Source organism: Pseudophryne corroboree, chromosome 2 (genome assembly GCF_028390025.1).
Source record: "Pseudophryne corroboree isolate aPseCor3 chromosome 2, aPseCor3.hap2, whole genome shotgun sequence".
In the NCBI taxonomy this organism is placed as follows: domain Eukaryota; kingdom Metazoa; phylum Chordata; class Amphibia; order Anura; family Myobatrachidae; genus Pseudophryne; species Pseudophryne corroboree.
Genome location: NC_086445.1, coordinates 747,754,380 through 747,776,267, shown reverse-complemented (window position 1 = coordinate 747,776,267; position 21,888 = coordinate 747,754,380). Strand labels below are relative to the sequence as shown.

Here is a 21,888-nt window from a genome sequence, read left to right as displayed (position 1 = left end):
ATATCTCTAGTAGGTGTGTAATAACATATGAGCAATGCAATAAGAAATCAAACTTTTAAACTGGAAAGTATAGTGGACTTTTTATGAAAAACAATTGTAGCAATTACACATCAGATGGAAATGACACTGACCATACATATTGATATCAGTACTAGAAGTCTGGCAACAAACAGAATGCTTCGTGTAATACTGGGCACTGTTAATTTTAGTATAAGACATCATTAAAAAGGAATTTATCACACAGTAATCATTCAGATCTAATTATTCCTCATCAATCCTACAGTATATACTTGATTACTTAGACCACAAATTAGTAGTTCTTATTTTTTCTGTTACACAGGATCTTTAAAACAATGGCCCTCATTTCGAGTTGTTCGCTCGCAAGCTGCTTTTAGCAGCATTGCACACGCTAAGCCGCCGCCTACTGGGAGTGAATCTTAGCTTATCAAAATTGCGAACGAAAGATTAGCAAAATTGCGAATAGACACTTCTTAGCAGTTTCTGAGCAGCTCCACACTTACTCGGCAACTGCGATCAGTTCAGTCAGTTTCGTTCCTGGTTTGACGTCACAAACACACCCAGCGTTCGCCCAGACACTCCTCTGTTTCTCCAGCCACTCCCACGTTTTTCCCAGAAACGGTAGCGTTTTTTCGCACACACCCATAAAACGGCCAGTTTCCGCCCAGAAACACCCACTTCCTGTCAATCACATTACGATCACCAGAACGAAGAAAAAACCTTGTAATGCCGTGAGTAAAATACCTAACTGCATAGCAAATTTACTTGGCGCAGTCGCACTGCGGACATTGCGCATGCGCATTAGCGACTAATCGCTCCGTTGCGAGAAAAAAATAACGAGCGAACAACGCGGAATGACCCCCAATGTACTGTGGCTAATCTGAAGATTACATGACAACTCTTTCTTGCATATAAGATTTATGTTCTCTTTGTGGAAGGCGTTTAAAACAATGAAAATATCTGCCCCAGCTAAGCAGCCCTGGAAAGCCCGTAAGGTGTGTGGCTCTCATTGCTGTATATTGGCAGTATCACTTTCATTTCAAGGGTTTCATCTAAAAAGATATTTAATAAAATTACATTTCAATATTTTTGTTTATGATATTATCTAACTTTTTAGTGAGTTTGTGCAGATCTACTGGACACATTTGAAATTACTGACAATTTACTACTTTTCAGGACTCCTCTCTGAGAGGCCCCAAAGGGCTGGTCCAAGTGTAGAGGAGTGTCTATGCACTTCACATGATCACAGCCTTGCCCACTGCCAAATACCGTGGTTTGCAGCATTGCACAGTGTCGGTGGGGAGGGAGGGAGTCACAATGGAGCAAAATACATCATCATAGACCCACCCACTTCGCTACAGCGGTTGGTAGGATCTGAGGGGGCGATCTCAATCCCGGGAGTTCAGGAGAACTCTGACATTCAGGAGTCTCCTGGAAATTTCAGGAGATTAGGAAAGTATGCTTTGTCTAAAGATTTCTTATGGTAATGACTATAATGAGTGTTAAGTTATAATATCTCGTTCCTTTTTACTAAACCACATAAAAAAATCCTCTGTCCTTAGGATAATCTATGCAAATTTAACGGTATATGGATTAATGCACTCTATAATGCTCTCCATACTGTCAATTATAAGGATATTAGAATTCACCAAAGGAGATCTGTGATTGCTTGAAAGTTCAAAGTTACATACTGAGGGGGAGATTTATCAACTGTTTAAAAGAAATAAAGTGGAGAAGTTGCTCATAGCAACCAATAAGTTTCTGTCATTTTTCTAGCACAGCTTGTAAAATGACAGTTGAATGATGGTTGGTTGGTACTTTTTCTCTCTCCAAGACTATCTCCCTCTAAGTACTTTTATACAGGTCTGAGGTGGCATAATTTCTATCATTTACATTAGAGGACAGTATTCCTCATACATCATAATTACTTCATAACTATGACGATAAACGCTAACTTTAGAAATCCCTGTACAGATATTATTTACAGAAGTTTATACATCTAATAATATCACTTGTGTATTATATAATAATTAAATATTGCTTTATTAGCGTGTTTCCAAAGTGGGTAGATAATTTCACAGTAGATTTGTTGTAAAACTATAATTCTATGCAAAGTAAGTATGTTACTGTGTAGTGACCATAATAATTTTATTATTACTTTAATAAAGTGATAATTAAATCATTATGTTGTGAAAATCAAATGCACTGTTTAAAACCTGCTGAGTTAACTTAAATCACTTAAGACCACCAAACCAAAATTACAAGTTTTCTTTTATAAACACGTTACTAATTACATTCATTGATATATACTGTAGGTAAAAGTTTCCATCCTATGATGGAACACGGTAGTGCTGTCAGACAGTTTCTCTGAAAGGGAGCTAAAAGAGAAATGCTGTACTGCAATGTACTTCATAGGGGTTATTGCTGGGGGATGGGGGGGTCTACAGTGGACAGGAAAGTAGCTGGAGATTGATCTCAAGTATCTTCCAGCTATTTTATTACAAGCTAATTGATTTAGGTTTAGTAGTTCTTTAATCTTAAAAAGCATTTCTTGATAAATATGAGTGTATATGTATGTATGTGTATATATATATATATATATATATATATACATACATATATATATATATATATATATTTCAACACTATAATCATTGGCTTCTGCAACTGGGAATCTTAGTTACATCACATACACAGCAGCATTGATGTTTATAGGAATGCAGTACTACCTAAATTAGGTTTTATAATGCTACATATATAGCAATGTTTGTAGTACCCAACACCAATTTATAAAACATGTTAGCATCATTTAAAATGATAGTGGATACATGAAATGAACATGAGAGGAACATCCTTAAGCTCTTTCTAATACAGTTCTTCTTTAGGCTTCATGCTCAGTTTATATAAGATCTGATAGCCATCATCCCAAGCATAGATTTGCTTGTCCTTGGGGTTGTACTTCATGCTGGAATGAGAGCCATACCTTTTAGGAAAGTAAACGACTGGGACATTTTCACTGGATATAGTGCCACTGACATCAAAGACACATTGGATGCGAGAGCGACTTGGGAGCTTGGTGTTGTACACTACATAGAGGGAGCCACAAACCACAAAAGCACTTTCAGCATTTTCTATCGGACATGGGGTATCCCACATCTGCTCAATGCCAAGACTACTTGAATCTAGCTTGGCTAAGCAGATGTTCTTTTCATTCTCCTTTGTAGCATAGATGACCCACAGGCCTTCCTCATCTGCTGCGATATCTATGTAGTTGAATTTGGATAGACCATATACTGGTACTTGATCTTCTATTGGCAAAACAGCACTGTCAACCACTGTTTTGTTCGCCAAGTTGAATTTGATGACCTGGAATTCATCACCCTGACGGATGTAATACAGATTGCCTCCATAAATTATATGGCCAGTTCCAATCCATGGGAAGGGCAGCTTGATCCGAGCTGCTTTACGTGTCGAAGAAGAAAGAGTGAATTCCTTCATGCGGGAAAACACAAATACAGTATCATTACCAGCTCCATCAAAGACATAGACCTTTTCTGAATTTCCAACAGGGTCCTTGGTCCAAAGGCCAGCGTTGCCCCCATAGCGCTTCAGTATTTTCATGGCATTGACTTGGGAAATGGTGTCAGTGCAGTCTACATAAGTAAAAGGATTATAAGATAACAAGTCACCATATATCATCAATAAGTACTATACCAAGGTATTCAAACGCAGTCATAAGCCAGACTGTATTATTAATTGTGATATTATAAAAACATTGGTATGTGCTGAATAAGTAACGCAGATAAAAATACTACAGAAAACAGTACACTACAGAAACAAGAAGTTAGGGGTAGTGTACGAGCTATTGTTTTATTAGATTTTACTCATGTACTGTAGTTACTGTAACTTAGCTACAAGGAGCGTGAAGCATTATGCTAGTATTTCACAAATACTTACAGTTCCCATCGTTTTGATATATTTATATAGTGTATGTGTCTGACAAAGTTATATCATGTTATAAATACCACACTATACTACTTCTTTTGGTTCCTATACGCAATAAACTAGTTATAAGATCACGTGCTCACTAATCCTGAATACTGTATGTCAGTGTCAGTCAGGGGCATAGCCAAAACTTTTTTGGCCACATAGCAACAAATTTGAAAGTGCCATGCCCTAATGCTTCTAAAGAAACAAATTTCTCTGCTGCAGTTAATTATTTTATGCACCATTGTAATGCTCTATTTTTTTTTTATAGCCCATAGTAGGGCCATAGTTCACAATATGCTAAATTATAGTGCTGCCAGTACACATTACTGTATTTCATACAATGCTCCTAATTCACATAATGTGATACATTGTCCCCAGTACATATAATCAGGGCAATAGAGAGCCTGGCAGGGCCCAGGGGTACTTTTTGGTGGGCGTAGCCTAATCATGGGAGGCATGGCCCTGCACACTTCGAAATAAATACAGAAAAAAAGTACTTTAAGTGCCTCCGTGGCCACACTGTAGCCCAGTAAACAGCAGTGTGTGCTGGGCTGGGAGACTTTTGCCCCCTCTGGGCCTCTTCATCAGGCCTGAGCACAGGTAAATAGTACCTGCACCCCCTCTCGTTACCACTGCATATAATGTCACATTGAAGTGTCCTTAGGTCACAATGCCACATTGTAGGGCCCTCATTTCATATTGTGCCACACTATAGTGTCCACAGTGCATAAGGTGCAACATTTCAGTGCCCCGATTTATATTTTACCCCATAACAGTGCAACTTCATGATGACATGCGTTCAGGGTGTGGGGGCAGCACAGGGCTCACTGCTGACCTGTTACAGGGCTGTTTAGCTTTGCTGCTATATTATACCAAGACGTGGCAGTCTTTTTGCTTTACTTAATTCTGATTCTATTAAATTCTATATAAATTTTGCAACTTTTGCTCTTTTATTCACTGTCAAGACAATATTCTCTCTTGTGTATGTGGAACTTTATTATGTCATATTGTATGCAATAGTATGTGACTTTAGCATTTATTGATAGGACAAAGATGGAGCCTAACAGTGTTAGGAGTAAGCATTCACATTGATGTACTCCTAATGTCTGGTAAAAAAAATACCACCATTGCAACTTGAGATATGTCCGACATGTAAATATATTTTTTATTTCTTCGTTCATCTTTTTATTTATAAGTTGCATTCAATTGTAAACGAGTCCCAATATATGAATCCATATTTTAATATGATATATAAAGTTAGAAAGAAAGGTTTTATAGTAGGTCAAATGGGGTTAATGGAACCCACTTACATGACTTCCGGATGATAGGAGGACGCAGCATCGCATCTGGCTCCACAGGGATCTCAGCAGTGGGGCAACCTATTATAACATGAGAGGTAGGTTCCACTAACCCCTGTGAACTTACAGTATTATACACATGCAGTAATTTCTAGAAATTATCAGCAAAAGCTAATGTGTGTAAGGGGGACAAACCATGTCAAAGTTTATAACATGAAAAAGAAAAAAAAAGTTCTTTGGGTTCTATTTACTAAGCCTTGGAGAGGGATAAATTGGAGAGAGATAAAGTACCAGTCAATCAGCTACTAACTACCATGTTAAAGGCTGTGTTTGAAAAATGACAGGATCTGTCTGGTTGGTACTTTATCTCTCTCTCTACTTTCTCTCTCTCTCTCTCTCTCTCTCTCTCTCTCTCTCTCTCTCTCTCTCTCTCTGCTGTATCTCTCTGCAAGGCTTATTAAATAGGCCGCTTTGGGGTCTATTTACTAAGCCTTGGAGAGAGATTAAGTGGACAGAGATAAAGTACCAACCAATCAGCTCCTAGCTGCCAATTAGGAGCTGGATGGTACTTAATCTCTGGCCACTTTATCTCTCTCCAGGGCTTGGTACATATACCCCTTTATTTGAATTGAGAATCAATCAAGCAAATGCAGGTCACTAAAATGTTGATGAAAGTGCAAGTTGGAGTTTGTGAATAATAACATTATTAAGGGTGTGTTTGGCTTGACAAGGGTTAGTTTGTTGGTCAGTGGAGGGTACTGTGTTGTAATTGTTACAACATGTTTCACTAAGTCAGCCAAGATATTCACTCCTGCTGAGTAAGAGGTTGCTAAACCATTAAATTATTTTTTACTGATAATTCTACAGTATGAAAGCTTACTGATGGCCACTAATTTTTACTAGCACACTACAAACATGCAAAACATACTGCCATGGAATATGCTATTTTCACCTGTTTTGCAGGCAAGGGAGGCAGTAATCAGGATACCGACGCTGGCATCCAGACACCAGCTGAAATACCGGCGGTCAGAATCCTGACCGCCTGCTGGTTACCCCTCTTGGGTGGCGGTCCACGCCACCACCCGGAGGGGAATAGAACCCTGTGGCAACCGAAGGTCGTCACCGGGCCCGAAGCATGGCTAGCGCAGCGAGCCTACAAGGGGACACGCTGTGCTCACCGTCGGGATCCTGACAGTCGGGCTCCTGGCGTCGGTCTCCTGACCGCCAGGATCTCGTACTGATCCCGCAGGCAAGCTACTGTTTTAACAGGGAAGTACCAGGATTTGTGCGGCAAGATGGGAGTATCTGCGGGGAGCATTCATTGCCGAGTATGTATAGGGTCATCTAATACTTGTTTGCTAAATCCATATTTATCTTATGGGGCAACATTACCTAAGTAAGATTGCAATGGATGGAGAAGAGGGCATGTATAAAAAAAAAAATTTCACAAAACAACTTACAATTTACAAGTTTGCATAGATGGCTTCAGAGGGATCGGGTGTGGCTTCATGGTAATGTCGCGATTGCGAACCACACCCCTCGTTTTCCATCACAGTGGGGGCATGCATGGGAAGCGCTCTGTCAGCTGCTGGCATGCTCCCAGTCCCTATGTTTCCATGAATAGACGCTGTGTGCGCTTGCTGTCTATCCACCGCTGCTCTATACACCGCTGCTCTACAGCAAAGCAGCGAGTGCAGGAGCCTCCCAACTGCCTTCAGCCCCCTCCCGCCCCCACCACGGGACACTGCTGCCTGCGGGCGAGACAGTGGGACAGTCCCAATAAAACTGGACTGTTGGGAGCTATGCATACACACCTTAGGGAGCCTTTGTGCATTTCTCTAGTTCCATGTAATACCTGGGTGGCCAGCATGTGAATGCATGTAAGATATCCATTTCATGGGAGTGTCATGTGAATGTCATGGAGGTGTAGCCAGATTTCTGCACTATTCTCAGGAATGCGTACGACAAAGAGACGTCTGTTTTCTTAACTGTCAACCTTTTTTTTTTACATTAATCTACTGTATAAACTATTGGTTATTTTACTGTCGAGCTATTTATACCTTTGGACTTTACATTGTCAAACTATTCATTGTCTGTCTCAGCACTATCGACCATTATGGTATGTTTATTATATATTCAATCATTTACATGTCGTATCTTGTTAGGGGTAAATTTACTAAAGCTTCTAAAAGTGAAACAAGGTGATGTTGCCCATAGTAACTAATCATATTCTGATAAAATCTGATTGGTGGCTATGGGCAACATCACCTCTTTTCACTTTCAGAAGCTTCAGAAAATGTACCCCTTATAATCAACAATATTGATGCCGATCAAATTATACTGTCAAACTGAAGACCCTACTAAACTAACGGGGTCAACCTAATTACTGTCTACCAAGACAGTGTTGATTCATTAAACCACATCGTTTTGCATCCAACATGGAGGCGGTTTAAGTGTTTTTACTAACTCAGTGGTGGATTTTACCTATGGGCTGAAGGACTGCAGCCCCAACCCAGATAAAACCTGCCATCCGTCTCAGTGTCGGTGAGCCAGACGCAGTCAGTGACTGCACTGGCTTCAGCGTGACTGGTAATGACTTCCTACAGGAAGTCCTACCTGTCAGACACAGACACACAAGGCAGTCCCATTGGGAGGTGTTTCCTCCCTCTGGGACTGCCAGACTGGGCTGTGATAAGCGGAGAGCTGGCTTCCTGTAGGAAGCTACTCCCTGCTTTTGGCGCAGCCCAATCCCTCCTATGGGCTGCATCTGATGCAGTCCATAAAAGCTGGGGGTTTGCACATGCACACCGCGGCACCTGCTGGCTGTCTCCTCTCTGGTTATGTGAGTAGCGGCAGCCCCACTTCTAAATGTAAGTAGGAGCCGCCACTGCTAGTGATGACTGCAGCTGAGGATGCAAAAAAAAAACTGCTGTGTGATTATTCACATGAAGCCACATGGAAACTTGCATTAGCATAAAGTAGAAAGGGGGACATTTCTCAAAGCTTGGAGAAAGATAAAGTATTAACCAGTCAGCTCCTAACTGCCATATTACAGGCTGTGTTTGAAAAATGATATGAGCTGGTTGGTACTTTGGGCCTAATTCAGACCTGATCGCTCGCTAACGGTTTTTGTAGCACTGCGATCAGGTCAGAACTGTGCATGCGTATGCACCGCAGTGCGCAGGTGCCTCATATAGGTACAAAGCGGATCATTGCTGTGCGATGGGTTTTACGAAGAATTCATTCGCACAGCCAATCGCAAGGTGATTGACAGGAAGAAGGCATTTATGGTGGCAACTAACTGTTTTCAGGGAGTGGTTGGAAAAAACGCAGGCATGTCCAAGCGTTTGCAGGGCAGGGGTCTGACATCAATTCCGGCCTCGAACAGGCTGAAGTGATCGCAGTGGCTGAGTAAGTCCTGAGCTACTCAGAAACTGCACAAACTGTTTTTGTAGTGCTCGGCTGCACAAGCATTCGCACACTTGCAAAGCTAAAATACACTCCCCTATAGGCGGCGACTATCTAATCGCTGCACTGCAAAAAAATAGCGAGCAATCAGGTCTAAATTAGGCCCCTTATCTCTCTCCAAGCTTTGATAAATCTCCCCCTAAATCTGGCTGCTGAGTCTGTACTTGCAGCCACTTTGCATCCAACTCAGAATCAGGCTGTGTATGTACAGTGCAGGTCAGCCTAATCTGTTCTTGAATTTTCTCACTTTCTCCACCTATTACCTGTGTGAGCCTCCTTAGTACTGCATAGAAAGAATGGAGGAAGGTAAGTGTGTCAGGGCTTTTATTGGTAATGTGATGGATTACATATTACTTTCAAGGGCATATTTGAATATTTACATTGGGTGCAAAAAAAAGGTTTCAAAGAAACACATACCTGTCAGCTTCTCATATTTTTCATTTTTCTTCTTCTTGTTGGTGTGTAGCTCTGTCAGTTTCTCATCTATGTCTACACATGACGGTGCTGGATTCTGAGTCTCCAGGTAGTCCACCTCCCTCTCTAACCGGTCAACTCGAATGTTTGTGTTCTCCATCTCATTCCTCACTGAGTCGCGCTCCTTTTCTATGTTTTCCAGCATTTTCAACACTTGGTTCTTGAAATCCCGAAGTTCTGTACTATAGCGATTGCTGTGATCATGCCATTGTGCAATTCTTTCCTGCAGACAAACTTTGTATTAGTCAATTCTAATACTGTATATTTAACACAACCCTTATTACTGCTATGGGGGGGAATTCAATTTGGTTTGTGGTTTGCCATGTGGGGAAAAGCTCCAGGTTTCACACCTGGAATTATTCACTTTTTCTTCATTTTCTACGAACAGTAAACCCTGGATTCACACTCACGAACCCATGGATTCTGCACAAATTGATAGAATCTGTGTGTTTTGCCGCATGTTAAATGCAGGGCCTGCATTTTGATACAGACTTTTCCTTGCAGTTCCTGAGGCTGCGCAGAAAAATCCATCCACTGGGAACAGGTGGTTCCCACATCGGGTGAAGTATGAGTGGCCGGCGGCCGGGATCCCGGGGGCCAGCATACCAGCGCCGGGATCCCGACCGCCAGCATACCGACAGCTGGGCAAGCGCTAATGAGCCCCTTGCGGGCTCGCTGCGCTCGCCACACTGTGGGTACGGTGGCACGCCACGCTATTTATTCTCCCTCGAGGGCGGTCATGGACCCCCAAGAGGGAGAACAGAGCCGGCTCCAGGCCTACTAGCACCCTGAGCGAGAAAATGTAAAAGCGCCCCCCCCCCCCCCCCATGCGCGCGCCGATGGCGCGCGCTCCCGGAAAAGTGGGTGTGGCCTCTGGAAAAGTGGGCGTGGCCTCATAACTTCATATCATCAAACTATAAACATATTTTCACACAATTAGCAGCCTTACACATAGCCACAGTAGTGTTCCTTACACACAATGTCTCCAGTATAGTGCCAGATACACATAATGTGCAGTGCCAGATAGACATGACATGCCCCCCAGCAGTGCCAGCTACACATGACATGCCCCGCAGCAGTGCCAGCTACACATGACATGCCCCGCAGCTGTGCCAGCTACACATGACATGCCCCGCAGCAGTGCCAGCTACACATGACATGCCCCGCAGCAGTGCCAGCTAGCCAGCTACACATGACATGCCCCGCAGCAGTGCCAGCTACACATGACATGCCCCCCAGCAGTGCCAGCTACACATGATAGTGTTCACTTTTTAGGGCATGGTGCTGATCACAGGTAGGGCACATTTTTAAGTTAGGAGGGCAAAATGATGTTCATACTGCTTGTTGTTCCCATACCTATATGTCAAAGAATGGACAGTGCTCGCCGAAGGCGCGCAGCAATAATTAAGGGGAGTTACTTCATGGGGAAGGTACGTGGCCACATAATAGTGGCAATTTGCATTAAACCACACAGTAGTGCAGCTAATACACACTGCACCAGGTAGAACCTCCTATACACTTTGCGCCAGGCACAGCACTGAGACGCATTGCACCAGGGAGAGCACTGAGACACATTGCCTAGCCACAGACGCCTAGCGGGAACACTACATGACATGCTCCCCAGCAGTGCCAGCTACACGCGACATGCCCCCCAGCAGTGCCAGCTACACGTGACATGCCCCCCAGCAGTGCCAGCTACACGTGACATGCCCCCCAGCAGTGCCAGCTACACGTGACATGCCCCCCAGCAGTGCCAGCTACACGCGACATGCTCCCCAGCAGTGCCAGCTACACGCGACATGCCCCCCCCAGCAGTGCCAGCTACACGTGACATGCCCCCAAGGCAGTGCCAGCTACATAAATGGCCACACAGTGCCAGATATGCACCCACAGTTCAGATACATAAATGCCCACACAGTGCCAGATACATAAATACCCCCACAGTGCCGATATGCCCCCCCCCAGTGCCAGATACAGAAATGCCCCCACAGTGCCAGATACATACATGCCCCCACTGTGCAGATACATAAATGCCCCCACAGCGCAGATATGCCCCCACAGTGCCAGAAATGCCCCCACAGTGCCAGATACATTAATGCCCCCTCACAGTGCACAGATAAATGTGTCCCCCCCGCAGTGCCAGATAAATGAATGCCCCCCACAGTGCCAGATAAATGAATGCCCCCCACAGTGCCAGATAAATGCCCCCGACAGTGCCAGAAATGCCCCCGACAGTGCCAGAAATGCCCCCAGTGTGCCAGATATGCCCCCCAGTGTGCCAGAAATGCCCCCAGTGTGCCAGAAATGCCCCCACGGTGCCAGAAATGCCCCCACAGTGTCAGATAAATGCCCCCACAGTGCCAGATATGCCTCCACAGAGCCAGATATGCCCCCAGTGAGCCAGATATGCCCCCAGTGAGCCAGATATGCCCCCAGTGTGCCAGATATGCCCCCCACAGTGCCAGATATGCCCCCCACAGTGCCAGAAATGCCCCCCACAGTGTCAGAAATGCCCCCACAGAGCCAGATATGCCCCCAGTGTGCCAGATATGCCCCCAGTGTTCCAGATATGCCCCCACGGTGCCAGAAATGCCCCCACATTGCCAGATAAATGCCCCCACAGTGCCAGATAAATGCCCCCACAGTGCCAGATATGCCTCCACAGAGCCAGATATGCCCCCAGTGAGCCAGATATGCCCCCAGTGAGCCAGATATGCCCCCCACAGTGCCAGAAATGCCCCCACAGAGCCAGATATGCCCCCAGTGTGCCAGATATGCCCCTAGTGTGCCAGATATGCCTCCAGTGTGCCAGAAATGCCCCCCACAGTGCCAGATAAATGCCCCCACAGTGCGATCTATAAATGTGCGACCCCCCCCACCAAATACCTGAGGCGCTGAGAGGGGGAGGAGGAGTGCTGGCGGGAGTGCTGGCGGGCGGGAGAGTGAGGCCACTTGTGTGCGCTATGCGCGGCGCCGGCGTCTGACGTTAGACATCGGCGCAGCGCGCATAGCGCACACACGGACGGGACAACGCTGCACACACAGGGCCGGCTCCAGCTTCGAATATGGCGGCACCAGCGCGCGGTGCCCATTAAGGGTGGCGCCCTGCGCGGCCGCTCTATTCGAACATGCCTAGAGCCGGCCCTGAGGGAGAATATGTGTCAGCATGCCCGCGGTCAGGATCCCGGCGCTGGTGTGCTGGTCGCCGGGATCCCAGCCGGTGGTATACTGAAGACCACCCCCCATATCTTATTAAATTGGGTAGTGCATTCAATTAGCTGTGGGGTAAATCCCACGCCTAATTGAATCTCCTCCTAGGCCTTTTTATACTAGCTTCTTTACATTCTTGCTTGAAGATGAAGTGTAAAAATAGAGAGTTCTTTTTCAGCTATAATGTGTATATGAATAATTACGGAGTCTCTTAGGAATCTGACTTATAGATACATAAATTTAGCTCTCTAAAGCTACTGTAGTTAACAGCTGTGTGGACGTTGGCTTTGGAGAACTTGTGTGATGAACATAATGAACTTTGATGTGGCTGCAAACATATTGTGTCTTTGAAATGCATAAAAGGGAAGATAAAGGACTAGAAAAGGTCATGCACTCAGCCTGCAGAGCAGAATGCTACGATTAACATACTGTAAGTAACTTCTTGAACAAAAGAGTAACAATCAGAATATATTTCCTGTGGTCCTTAGAAAGTGAAATAAACTATGAAAATGAATAGCAAGGTAAAACTTTGAAGAATCTTTGAATGCTTTTCTTTATTATTATTTACATATATTTACAAACCTGTACAGATAAATATTGCAAACTATTTCAACTGCCTTTACTGAAGTATTGCTTGGAAAACCAATTCAGATCAATACTGCAGACTATTTGCAACTTATAGTGGTTGAGTGTGGTTTACTGACCTTACATTTGTGAGATTTTATTAAAGGCCCATACACACTGGGCGATTTTGAGCTGAAAGCAGCTCAATTTTGGTGTTTTGAGGTGCTTTCAGCTCAAAGCCGCCCAGTGTGTATGCCCAAACGATGAGCGGTGAGCGCTGATGCGCACTCCCGCTTTATCGCCAGTGGCCGCCGTTCATCTACTGGTATTACCAGTAGATGAACGGCGGGGTGAGCGGCTGTCCAGAGCGTCCTGCTATGGAAAGCCGCTCACCCCCGCTGACATCGCTGGGCAGGGGGGAAAAGCACTCAGTGTGTATACACTGAGCGCTTTTCAGCCCAGCGATGTCAGCAATTATCGCTGTGCATACACGCTGGGCAAGAACGCCCAGTGTGTATGTACCTTAACACCTTTTGCTAGAGGTGGAGGGTTGCTGTCTGGGTGTGGGAGTTGTAATCAGGATGAACACATGTGTCTATAGACTTATTTATTCAGTATAGGTTAAGACGTTACAGTGCCTATTACAAAGTGCCAGCTTAAAATCAATAGCAGTGTTATACCTGTGTTAAACCGAAGTAAAACAGAAGGCAAACAACCGACAATATAACACAGAAGGACTGCGATACAACCACAAAACTCAGGATCATTATGTGGCCTCTCTCACCTCGTAGTGCACCAAATAAGGGTCTGTCTCATCTGGTACGCTTGTGGATGGGATGAAAAATACATGAACTTGGTGGTTTTGTTGGGACCCTACTCTGAGCAATTGGATGCTACAATTGCCCCATTTTGTGTTATCTCTTTTATGGGTTGACTATACCACCCACGGCAATTCTACACAGTACGGACGTGTGGTGAACTAAATGGCTCAGGAGGCACTGGCTAGCACCAGAGCCAAATTTACATGCAATATATGAGCCAAAGGGTACATCTGGGCAGTATACACAGGTGCAGCAGCATAAACTCCTGGAAATTTGTTGAGTTTTGATCAGAGATGCGCAGAAAATATAGGCAGAGTTTTGATTATAAAAATGATTAGAATAATGCAAAGAAGATATTTCAAACAGATTCTTTCTATTTTTCATATACTTATACAGAAAAAACTCTGGCACAAATGTTAGTATTACAGGAAAAGCTCTGCCTCACCCCACAGCACATCACTGCTACGCAGGCCCACCATCAGGGGGGTGCTGCGGGCACAGTTGTCCCGGACTCTTTAACAGTGAGGGTAGGGCCCGGGCCAGTCATGCCGCTGCCCACTATCCATCCTCTGTCCGCCGTCCGTCCTCCTGCCGCCGCCACTTCCGCCCGTTGTTTGCCCGGCTCCTGCAGGCTATTGAAAATGTCCCTCTCAAGATGGCAGCCACCTCTGAGGAGACAGTTATTAAAGATACTAGAGGAGGCTCTAGTATCTTTAATAACTGTCTCCTTCGAGGCGGCGGACATTTTGGAAGGGACATTTTCAACAGTTTTACTTGAAGCAGGCCGCCAAACAGTCTGCTGTGGCTCCAGCAGCGGCAACAGCTGCAGGGGGGTGGGAAGACAAGCAGAACCCCTGACAACAAGCAGCTCCCCAGTGTGCAGGTACTGGGGCAATACCGTGTGGGGCGTAATATGGTGCTGGGGGCAAAACTCTGGAGACATTGAAATTTTGTTTTCTTTAAAAAAAAGAAAAATATTATATATATATATATATATATATATATATATACAGGTACACCACCGATTTTCCGGCAACCGATGATCCGGAACCTCTTTTAATCCGGACAATTTTGATTTGTCCAGATTAAATGGGGTAAGGGACATCCTTTAATCCGGAACATTTTCTGCGCATGGGCGTAACACGCAATACGCGCAAGTGTCAGTGGGTACAGCTTCCACGGACACTGCAGGTGACACAGCAAGCATCAGTGGGGCTGTTATGGCGTCCAAGGTCACAGCAAGTACCGCACATGGGCGGAAGACACAGTGCGCACAAGTGTCAGTGAGTACAGCTTCTGAGGGCACTGCAGGTGACACAGCAAGCATCAGTGGGGCTGTTATGGCTTATAAACAGTTTTGCATACACTACTGTGTTTATTCATTCATTAATATTATACTGTAGCATATATTTTACTATTTATTGCTTTAGAAATGTTCTGAAGGTGCAAAATTAGTTTCCACCGTTAATCCGGCAAAATCGATAATCCGGCACGGCACTGGAACCGAGGATGCCGGAAAATCGGTGGTGTACCTGTGTATATATATATATATATATATATATAATTTTTTTTTATTTTATTTTTTGGGGGGGGGGGGGGGGCCTGCCTATTTTGCCAGTCCCGGGCCCCATAATTTCTGCTACGCAGTGTGCCAAAGATGGTTGCCCCACATGGTACCTTGTGAGGGTGGAATACACATCCGTTGGAAGTTATTACCCAGAATGCCTACACCAATCCTGCATTATGCTTAAGGGGGGTACTCACGGAGCGATATTCTAAGCAATCTGACTAGAGTGCTTAGAATTTAAGCAGGATCGCTCCGTGTGTACCCCCTACAGCGATAGCGATGCGCAGGCCAATCTAGCGGGTCGCTCATTTCACCCGCTGGGTGAAATGAGTGGCCCCCCCGTCTCCCCCCGCACGCTCAGCACAGATCGTGCTGTGCTGAGCTGCGGGAGAGATGTGTGCTGAGCGGTTCGCTCAGCACACATCTCTCCCACATCGGCCCGTGGGTACTGGGCTTTAGGTTGTGTCTATGTTACCTTCGTGCTCAGGACCTGGAAGTGACAAAACGAGAGGGCAGGAGAGAACTTCCGCCCTTACAGCTCCTAAATGTTTGCTTCATTCTCCATTCGTTTGGGGTCATTTTTTTTTTCCATGCAGCATTGGACCCTCGCAGGCTCACTTCGCTCGCCACGCTTCGGGCTCGGTGTCTCGGTCCGCTCCGCTTCGCTCGCCACACTTTACTATTCCAAATAGATTGTGACATGGACCCGGGGGGGTTATGGGAAAGGTCCTCTCCACGAAGGTAAACTATACGCTACCATTATGCTTACTGTTTGCTCAAGGTTTTCTTTTATGTCTGTGTGGCTTGTCTATTGCTGTATTACTTAAATCTTCTGTGTTATGTGCATTGTTTTTGATATCTGTAAAGCGCCTTGAGTCCTGTTGAAGATAGAGTGCTATATAAGTAAAATTATTATAATGATTATTATTATTATTATTATTATTATTATTATTACTACATTTGTTTAATGCTAAAATTACATATAGTGGCTGATGCATATGCCGGTTTGAATATTCCCGCATTACGCATTCTCCAGAAGTATGGCAAGTCATATCTCCATATGAAGTGGTATAACTGTGCTGATAAGTGGCAATTGTCAGACAGGGCATTTTAGTGAAACTGCGGGCTATGCAGAGCTGAACAGCAGCATAAATACATTTGTTTCAGACATATCGTTTGCACCTACTGTAGTATAGGCTGTGTAAGAGTGCACTGATACTGTTAATAAATAAATGATTATGGCAGCTACCAAACCAAGAGTACGGATAGGCGGAGTTGGCCCACAAACATGCGTACAGCTCTGCATATAGCCGAATACATACATTTAGTTACATGAACACAATGCAGGAGTAATTACAGCTGCTTTGCATGCAACTCTGCATTAGCCCCATAGTTTGTATAGTCTGCTTCCATAGATCAGCACTCTGTAGAGGCAGTGTCGGACTGGCCCACAGGTCACTGGTGTATCTATAACTGGTGCAAGGTGTGCGGTGCAAACGGGCGCCTGTGTCCAAGGGGGCCCACACACCGCACCCATTTAATTATACTCATCTCTCCGTCAGCCTGGCACTGACTGCAAAGCAGCAAATATCACTCTGAAAATGGCCGCCCCAGCTTTTTCTGGTGTTTCGAGATATGTAATAGAAATGTTCCCAGAGACCTGCACTGCACGGCCAAGGAGGAGGGGGTCCAATCAGAGACTGCATACGGGCCACCTCCTCTCTTAAAGTGCCTCTGTCACAGGGGTACAGAGGAAATCCTTGGTGGGCCCACTTCTAGGTGAGCCCACCTCCTGCTCTAGGGATCAGGTTTCAGACTGTGGCATTGAATTATACATTATACTTACTGTATGTTACTTTATACTGCACAGGACTATGTTGTTTTTACTATAGTATATATATGTATATATATATATGTATACCGCTTTGTAGCCCTTCATGTCCCAGTTTGACAATGTATAGAGGTGTCGCTGATTCTCTTCTCTCTCAATAATCCTCTTAACCACTCACCTTTGAGAATAGTATTGAGGTGAGATAATAATCTCTAACAAAAAAAAAAGACAGGGGCATCGCCTGCTAGCAAGTGATACAGTATATTTGATTTTGTAGGTGAATGAATTTGTCATAACAGAAACATAGTTTCCAGTATAATTTTCTCAGCGGTGTCATTAATAGGTTTTAGACATTTGGATCAATTCAATTAGGGGTAAAGGGGCTAGTTGCCGTAGTAATATATCCATATTAATATATAGGTATCTAATAAAGTGGCTTGCATAATTTCTCAGAATCAACATATTTGTCTACTGGTTCACAATAAATATACCGTTTGCAACACAGATTATTGTAGACAGTATATTTACTGTGACCCAGTAGGCAGTTAAAGTATTTTTTGACTGCAGACTTTTTTTTTTTTAATTGTAAACTGAAAAATGCTGGATACATAAGTAACCAATCCCTGCAGACTAAACCTTATCCCACATTTTACAGTAGCTGGATCCATCTGATGTTTTCTGGTAAACTCCAGACGTGATTTTATGTGGTTTTTCTTCAGTAATGACTTATTTCTAGCGGTGTACTATGGGCCTCATTCCGAGTTGATTGCATGCTGCAATTTTTTGCAGCCTGTGCGATCAGATAGTCGCTGCCTATGGAGGAAAGTATTTTAGCTTAGCAAGTTTGCGAAGGCATGTGCAGGGGAGCTGTGCCAAAAAGTTTAGTGCAGTTTCTGAGTAGCTCTGAACTTACTCATGCGCTGTGATCACTTCAGCCTGTCAGGTCCCGGAATTGACGTCAGACAACCTCCCTCCCAACGCCTGGACACGCCTGCGTTTTCCTCGACACTCCCAGAAAACGGTGAGTTGCCACCCAGGAATGCCTTCCTGCTGTCAATCACCGTGTGTTTGGTGCTGCGATCCCGATCTTCGTTAGTTTCATCGCTGCCCGGCGTCCCCCGTCGCCGGGCCACGATGCTCCTGCACATTGCGGCCGCAGCGCATGCGCAGTTCGGACCCGATCGCACGGCTGCAAAAAACTGCAGCGTGCAATTGGGTCGGAATGACCCCCTATGTTTGGCCGGCGGTCGGGATCCCGCCGCCCAGCATACCGGCGCCGGGATCCCCGACCGCTGGAATGCTGGCAGCGGGGAGAATGCAAAAGAGCCCCTTGCGGGATCACTGCGCTCGCCATGCTATTTATTCTCCCTCCAGGGGTGTCGTGGAACCCCAAGAGAGAGAATAGTTGTTGGTATATAAGCGGTCGGGATCCCGGCACCGGTATGCTGAGCGCTGGGATCCCGACAGCCAGTATATTGAGTGCCACCCCTTTCTAGACACCCTCCTATACAGGCAGTTGCATGCAGAGCTCTTGATGCTATTGACTGGACACCTTCACTCCAATCTCAGCCAATGACTAATAATTACTACTTCTTCTGTGGCTTCTCTCACAAGCCTCCTTCTTGCTCTGAGGCTGAATTTTAGTGACGCCTTGTCTAAGCAGTGCCTGGGTGGGGTGGCACTTGATATGCTGGCTGTCGGGATCCCGGCATTTAGCATACCGGCGCCGGAATCCCGTCAGCTGGCAAACCAACACCTATTTTCCCTCGTGGGGTGTCCACGATACCCCTGGAGGCGTGCGCCACTGTGCCCGCAGTGTGGTGAGCACAACGTGGCGAGCACAGCGTGGCAAATGCAGCATGGTGAATGCAGTGTGGCAAGTGCAGCGAGCTTGCAAGGGGCTTTTTTGCACTCGCCCTGCTGCCGGTATACCAGCGGTCGGGATCCCGGCGCCGGTATGCTGGGAGCCATACTGTAGTAGACCCCCTGGGTGGTATGAAGCAGCTTCCATTTTTTCTTACAATTGGGCCAACAGAGCTCACTGGGATATTACCAAGCATTTGGATAGTATTATTACATACCCTTCTCCTATCTTGCGCATGTCTAAAACTCTACCTTTCATTTTCTTAGAATGCTATTTGTTCTTCATTTTGACAGTATGGTCAATGTCCTTTGAATGTTATCCGTAAAAGGTCAACTCACAGATAGAGCTAATTACAAACCAATTATTAAGGAAATATCTTTCATCTGTGTAAACTTGTAACTTCCACAGCACAGGGGTTGCAAACTTATATGATCAGCATTTAATAGTTTTGTTGTGTTTTTAAATCTGCAGACAAATAATGAAGTACGCGATTAAATATTTACTTTTAGAGCATACTGGTCAGCAAAACAAATACTGTCTGGAACAATATGTGTACCATTTATAATACAGGTAAATCTGATTACTTTTGAGGGGTCTGAATACGTTTACAGGACACTGTAAGTTACTTATACAGCACAGAGAGGTCATCATTTTTTAAGTAAAAATTACATCACCCATGTAACCTGAAGTGCTGGTAAAAAATAACTATTATGTGCACAACCCAGAATAACCCAGACATTTAATTAGGTCTGAGAGGTCTACGTAAATGTCTGTTGAAAGTCCAGCAACAGATGGCATCCTCATAAGGATTCTATGGTTGACTACAACTATGCAGGACACAGTAGTGCTCCAGGATCTCCAGTATAATAGCATATAGACTAGGAAATTCCTAGTAGGAATGCTCAATTTACTATTATTGCCCATAAAAGAATCTATTGAATGGCACTCTACTAACGCCCCTTCCCCCACCTAACCACAAGTGCAAGTGCCACTTTGTAATCACAGTTGACAAACGCTGTCAGTGTCATTTAACACAATGTCAGCAGGAAACTTGCCTAAGAAAGTAGAGAAGTACAATAGAGCACATGAGCATAAAGCTAGCAATATAGCAATGTCATGGATAATGAAAATTAACTGAATTCAATAAATGGATGGAATCAAACAACTGGATACATACGATAATATAGTAAATTTAAAGCAAATTGCTCTGTTATATTATTTGTATTGTTTTTGATGTACCTATTTCACTGTTTACATTGTCTGATAATCTGATGGAACTGAATTCTAGAGGATAGATAGATAGATAGATAGATAGATAGATAGATAGATAGATAGATAGATAGATAGATAGATAGATAGATAGATAGATAGATAGATAGGGTTTAGTTGTCCTTTTAAAACAGAACTTTTATTTGTTATTTTCCCTGGGATTCTTCTATAACAGTGGGACTGTAGTCACTTTTCATACAGCTATTTCTAGAATGTTTTCTTAAATGTTCTAGACTTGATACATAAGTTGCATCTCTTTTGGAATTCTTTTTCCCCCTCTTTTTCTATTTAATGGAGCTTTACCCCTTACACATTGCTATGACTGAGAAAATTGAAGCTGGATTTTTTGGATGTTCGTTTTCTTTTAATTAGCTTAACAGGATTAGATTGCAAACTCATAATACTACATTACTCTCTACATTGCATAGTATTTCTAATCAAAAGGCTTACATACAGTAACCTTGCATTCTAAGCTCAAGAAGAGTTTGTTTCCTTTGAGTAATATATTCATGGTAAGCTATACATATAAAAAGTGTTTAGGAAGTTTTCAAGTTCAACCTTTATTCCATGTATAATATGAGATTTCCATCAATATTGTTCTAGAATAGACTCACTTACCTCTAAAACTCCCATCCTTGATTGCATGTACTCCACAAATGCTGTCTGAGCTTGAGAATGAACTACGGTGACAAAGGAAAGGAGGATGCAGGCCACAATACCAGCCATCTTTGGCTCCCTTCGTGGCTGATTTGTAAGAGATTCTTATTCCAACAGACTGTTTTCTTACCAATTGTAAAAAGACTTTGGGCAGAGTTTTGTTCTCTTGCACTGTGTCCAGCTCACGGCTGTGGAATGCCTGGCTACTTTTCCTTGTGGGAGGGATTTCCACACAGCTTCATCTACCGAGTTTATTAAATCCAGATGTAAGACAATGCCAAGTACTCTCAGCAACCCCTTCATTACCATCGATGGCTTTTAATTTAATAAGGTTCCAAAGATAAAAATTGCCATTATTTAGTTGCTTTGTACATATGGACGGATTCAGATATCAATACATGTATTTATTTGCATAATTGTTAATCATTCTCTATGGTATAAAATGAAACAATAATTAAATATATCCATACTACATATAGTTCAAATAGCAGGGATCTTACTTTTTACATATGTATCAGACATTGGTGGTCATTCCGAGTTGTTCGCTCGCTGCCGATTTTCGCAGTGCAGCGATCAAGTGAAAAAATGGCAAAAATGTGCATGCGCTAAGTACTTTCACACAAAACTTTGCAGATTTACACAAGCTTGAGCGACGTTTTTTCATCGCTCGAGTGATCGTAGTGTCATTGACAGGAAGTGGGTGTTTCTGGGAGGTAACTGGCCGTTTTCAGGGAGTGTGCTAAAAAACGCAAGCGTGCCAGGTAAAAATGCAGGAGTGGCTGGAGAAACGGGGGAGTGGCTGGCCGAATGCAGGGCGTGTTTGTGACGTCAAACCAGGAACTAAACGGACTGAGGTG

The 21,888-nt window shown here is 44.2% G+C and overlaps 1 protein-coding gene across 2 annotated transcripts; it reads right to left on the bottom strand.

Annotated features, from left to right (window-relative positions):
- Nucleotides 1–68: 68 nt before the first annotated feature.
- OLFML3 (olfactomedin like 3) lies at nt 69–21,235 on the bottom strand. Of its 2 annotated transcripts, XM_063955423.1 has the most exons (4): nt 20,993–21,235; nt 9,192–9,471; nt 5,319–5,387; nt 69–3,671 (listed from the first exon to the last, which is right to left on the bottom strand). In XM_063955423.1, exons 1-4 carry the CDS (start codon nt 21,098–21,100, stop codon nt 2,884–2,886), a joined length of 1,245 nt encoding a protein of 414 aa, XP_063811493.1. In that variant the 5' UTR covers nt 21,101–21,235; the 3' UTR covers nt 69–2,883. The 2 variants fall into 2 exon arrangements, with proteins under 2 accessions (XP_063811493.1, XP_063811494.1); XM_063955424.1 differs by lacking the exon at nt 5,319–5,387 and having other exon boundaries at nt 20,993–21,234.
- Nucleotides 21,236–21,888: the final 653 nt, after the last annotated feature.

What these genes read in the sequence shown, in the direction of transcription:
- OLFML3 (XM_063955423.1), bottom strand. Translation starts at nt 21,100, where the DNA reads ATGGCTGGTATTGTGGCCTGCATCCTCCTTTCCTTTGTCACCGTAGTT. An exon ending in CAAGGATGGGAGTTTTAGAG is followed by an intron (nt 9,472 to 20,992) that starts GTAAGTGAGTCT and finishes GTTTGTCTGCAG; the next exon opens with GAAAGAATTGCACAATGGCA. An exon ending in TCCTATCATCCGGAAGTCAT is followed by an intron (nt 3,672 to 5,318) that starts GTAAGTGGGTTC and finishes TTACTTATGTAG; the next exon opens with ACTGCACTGACACCATTTCC.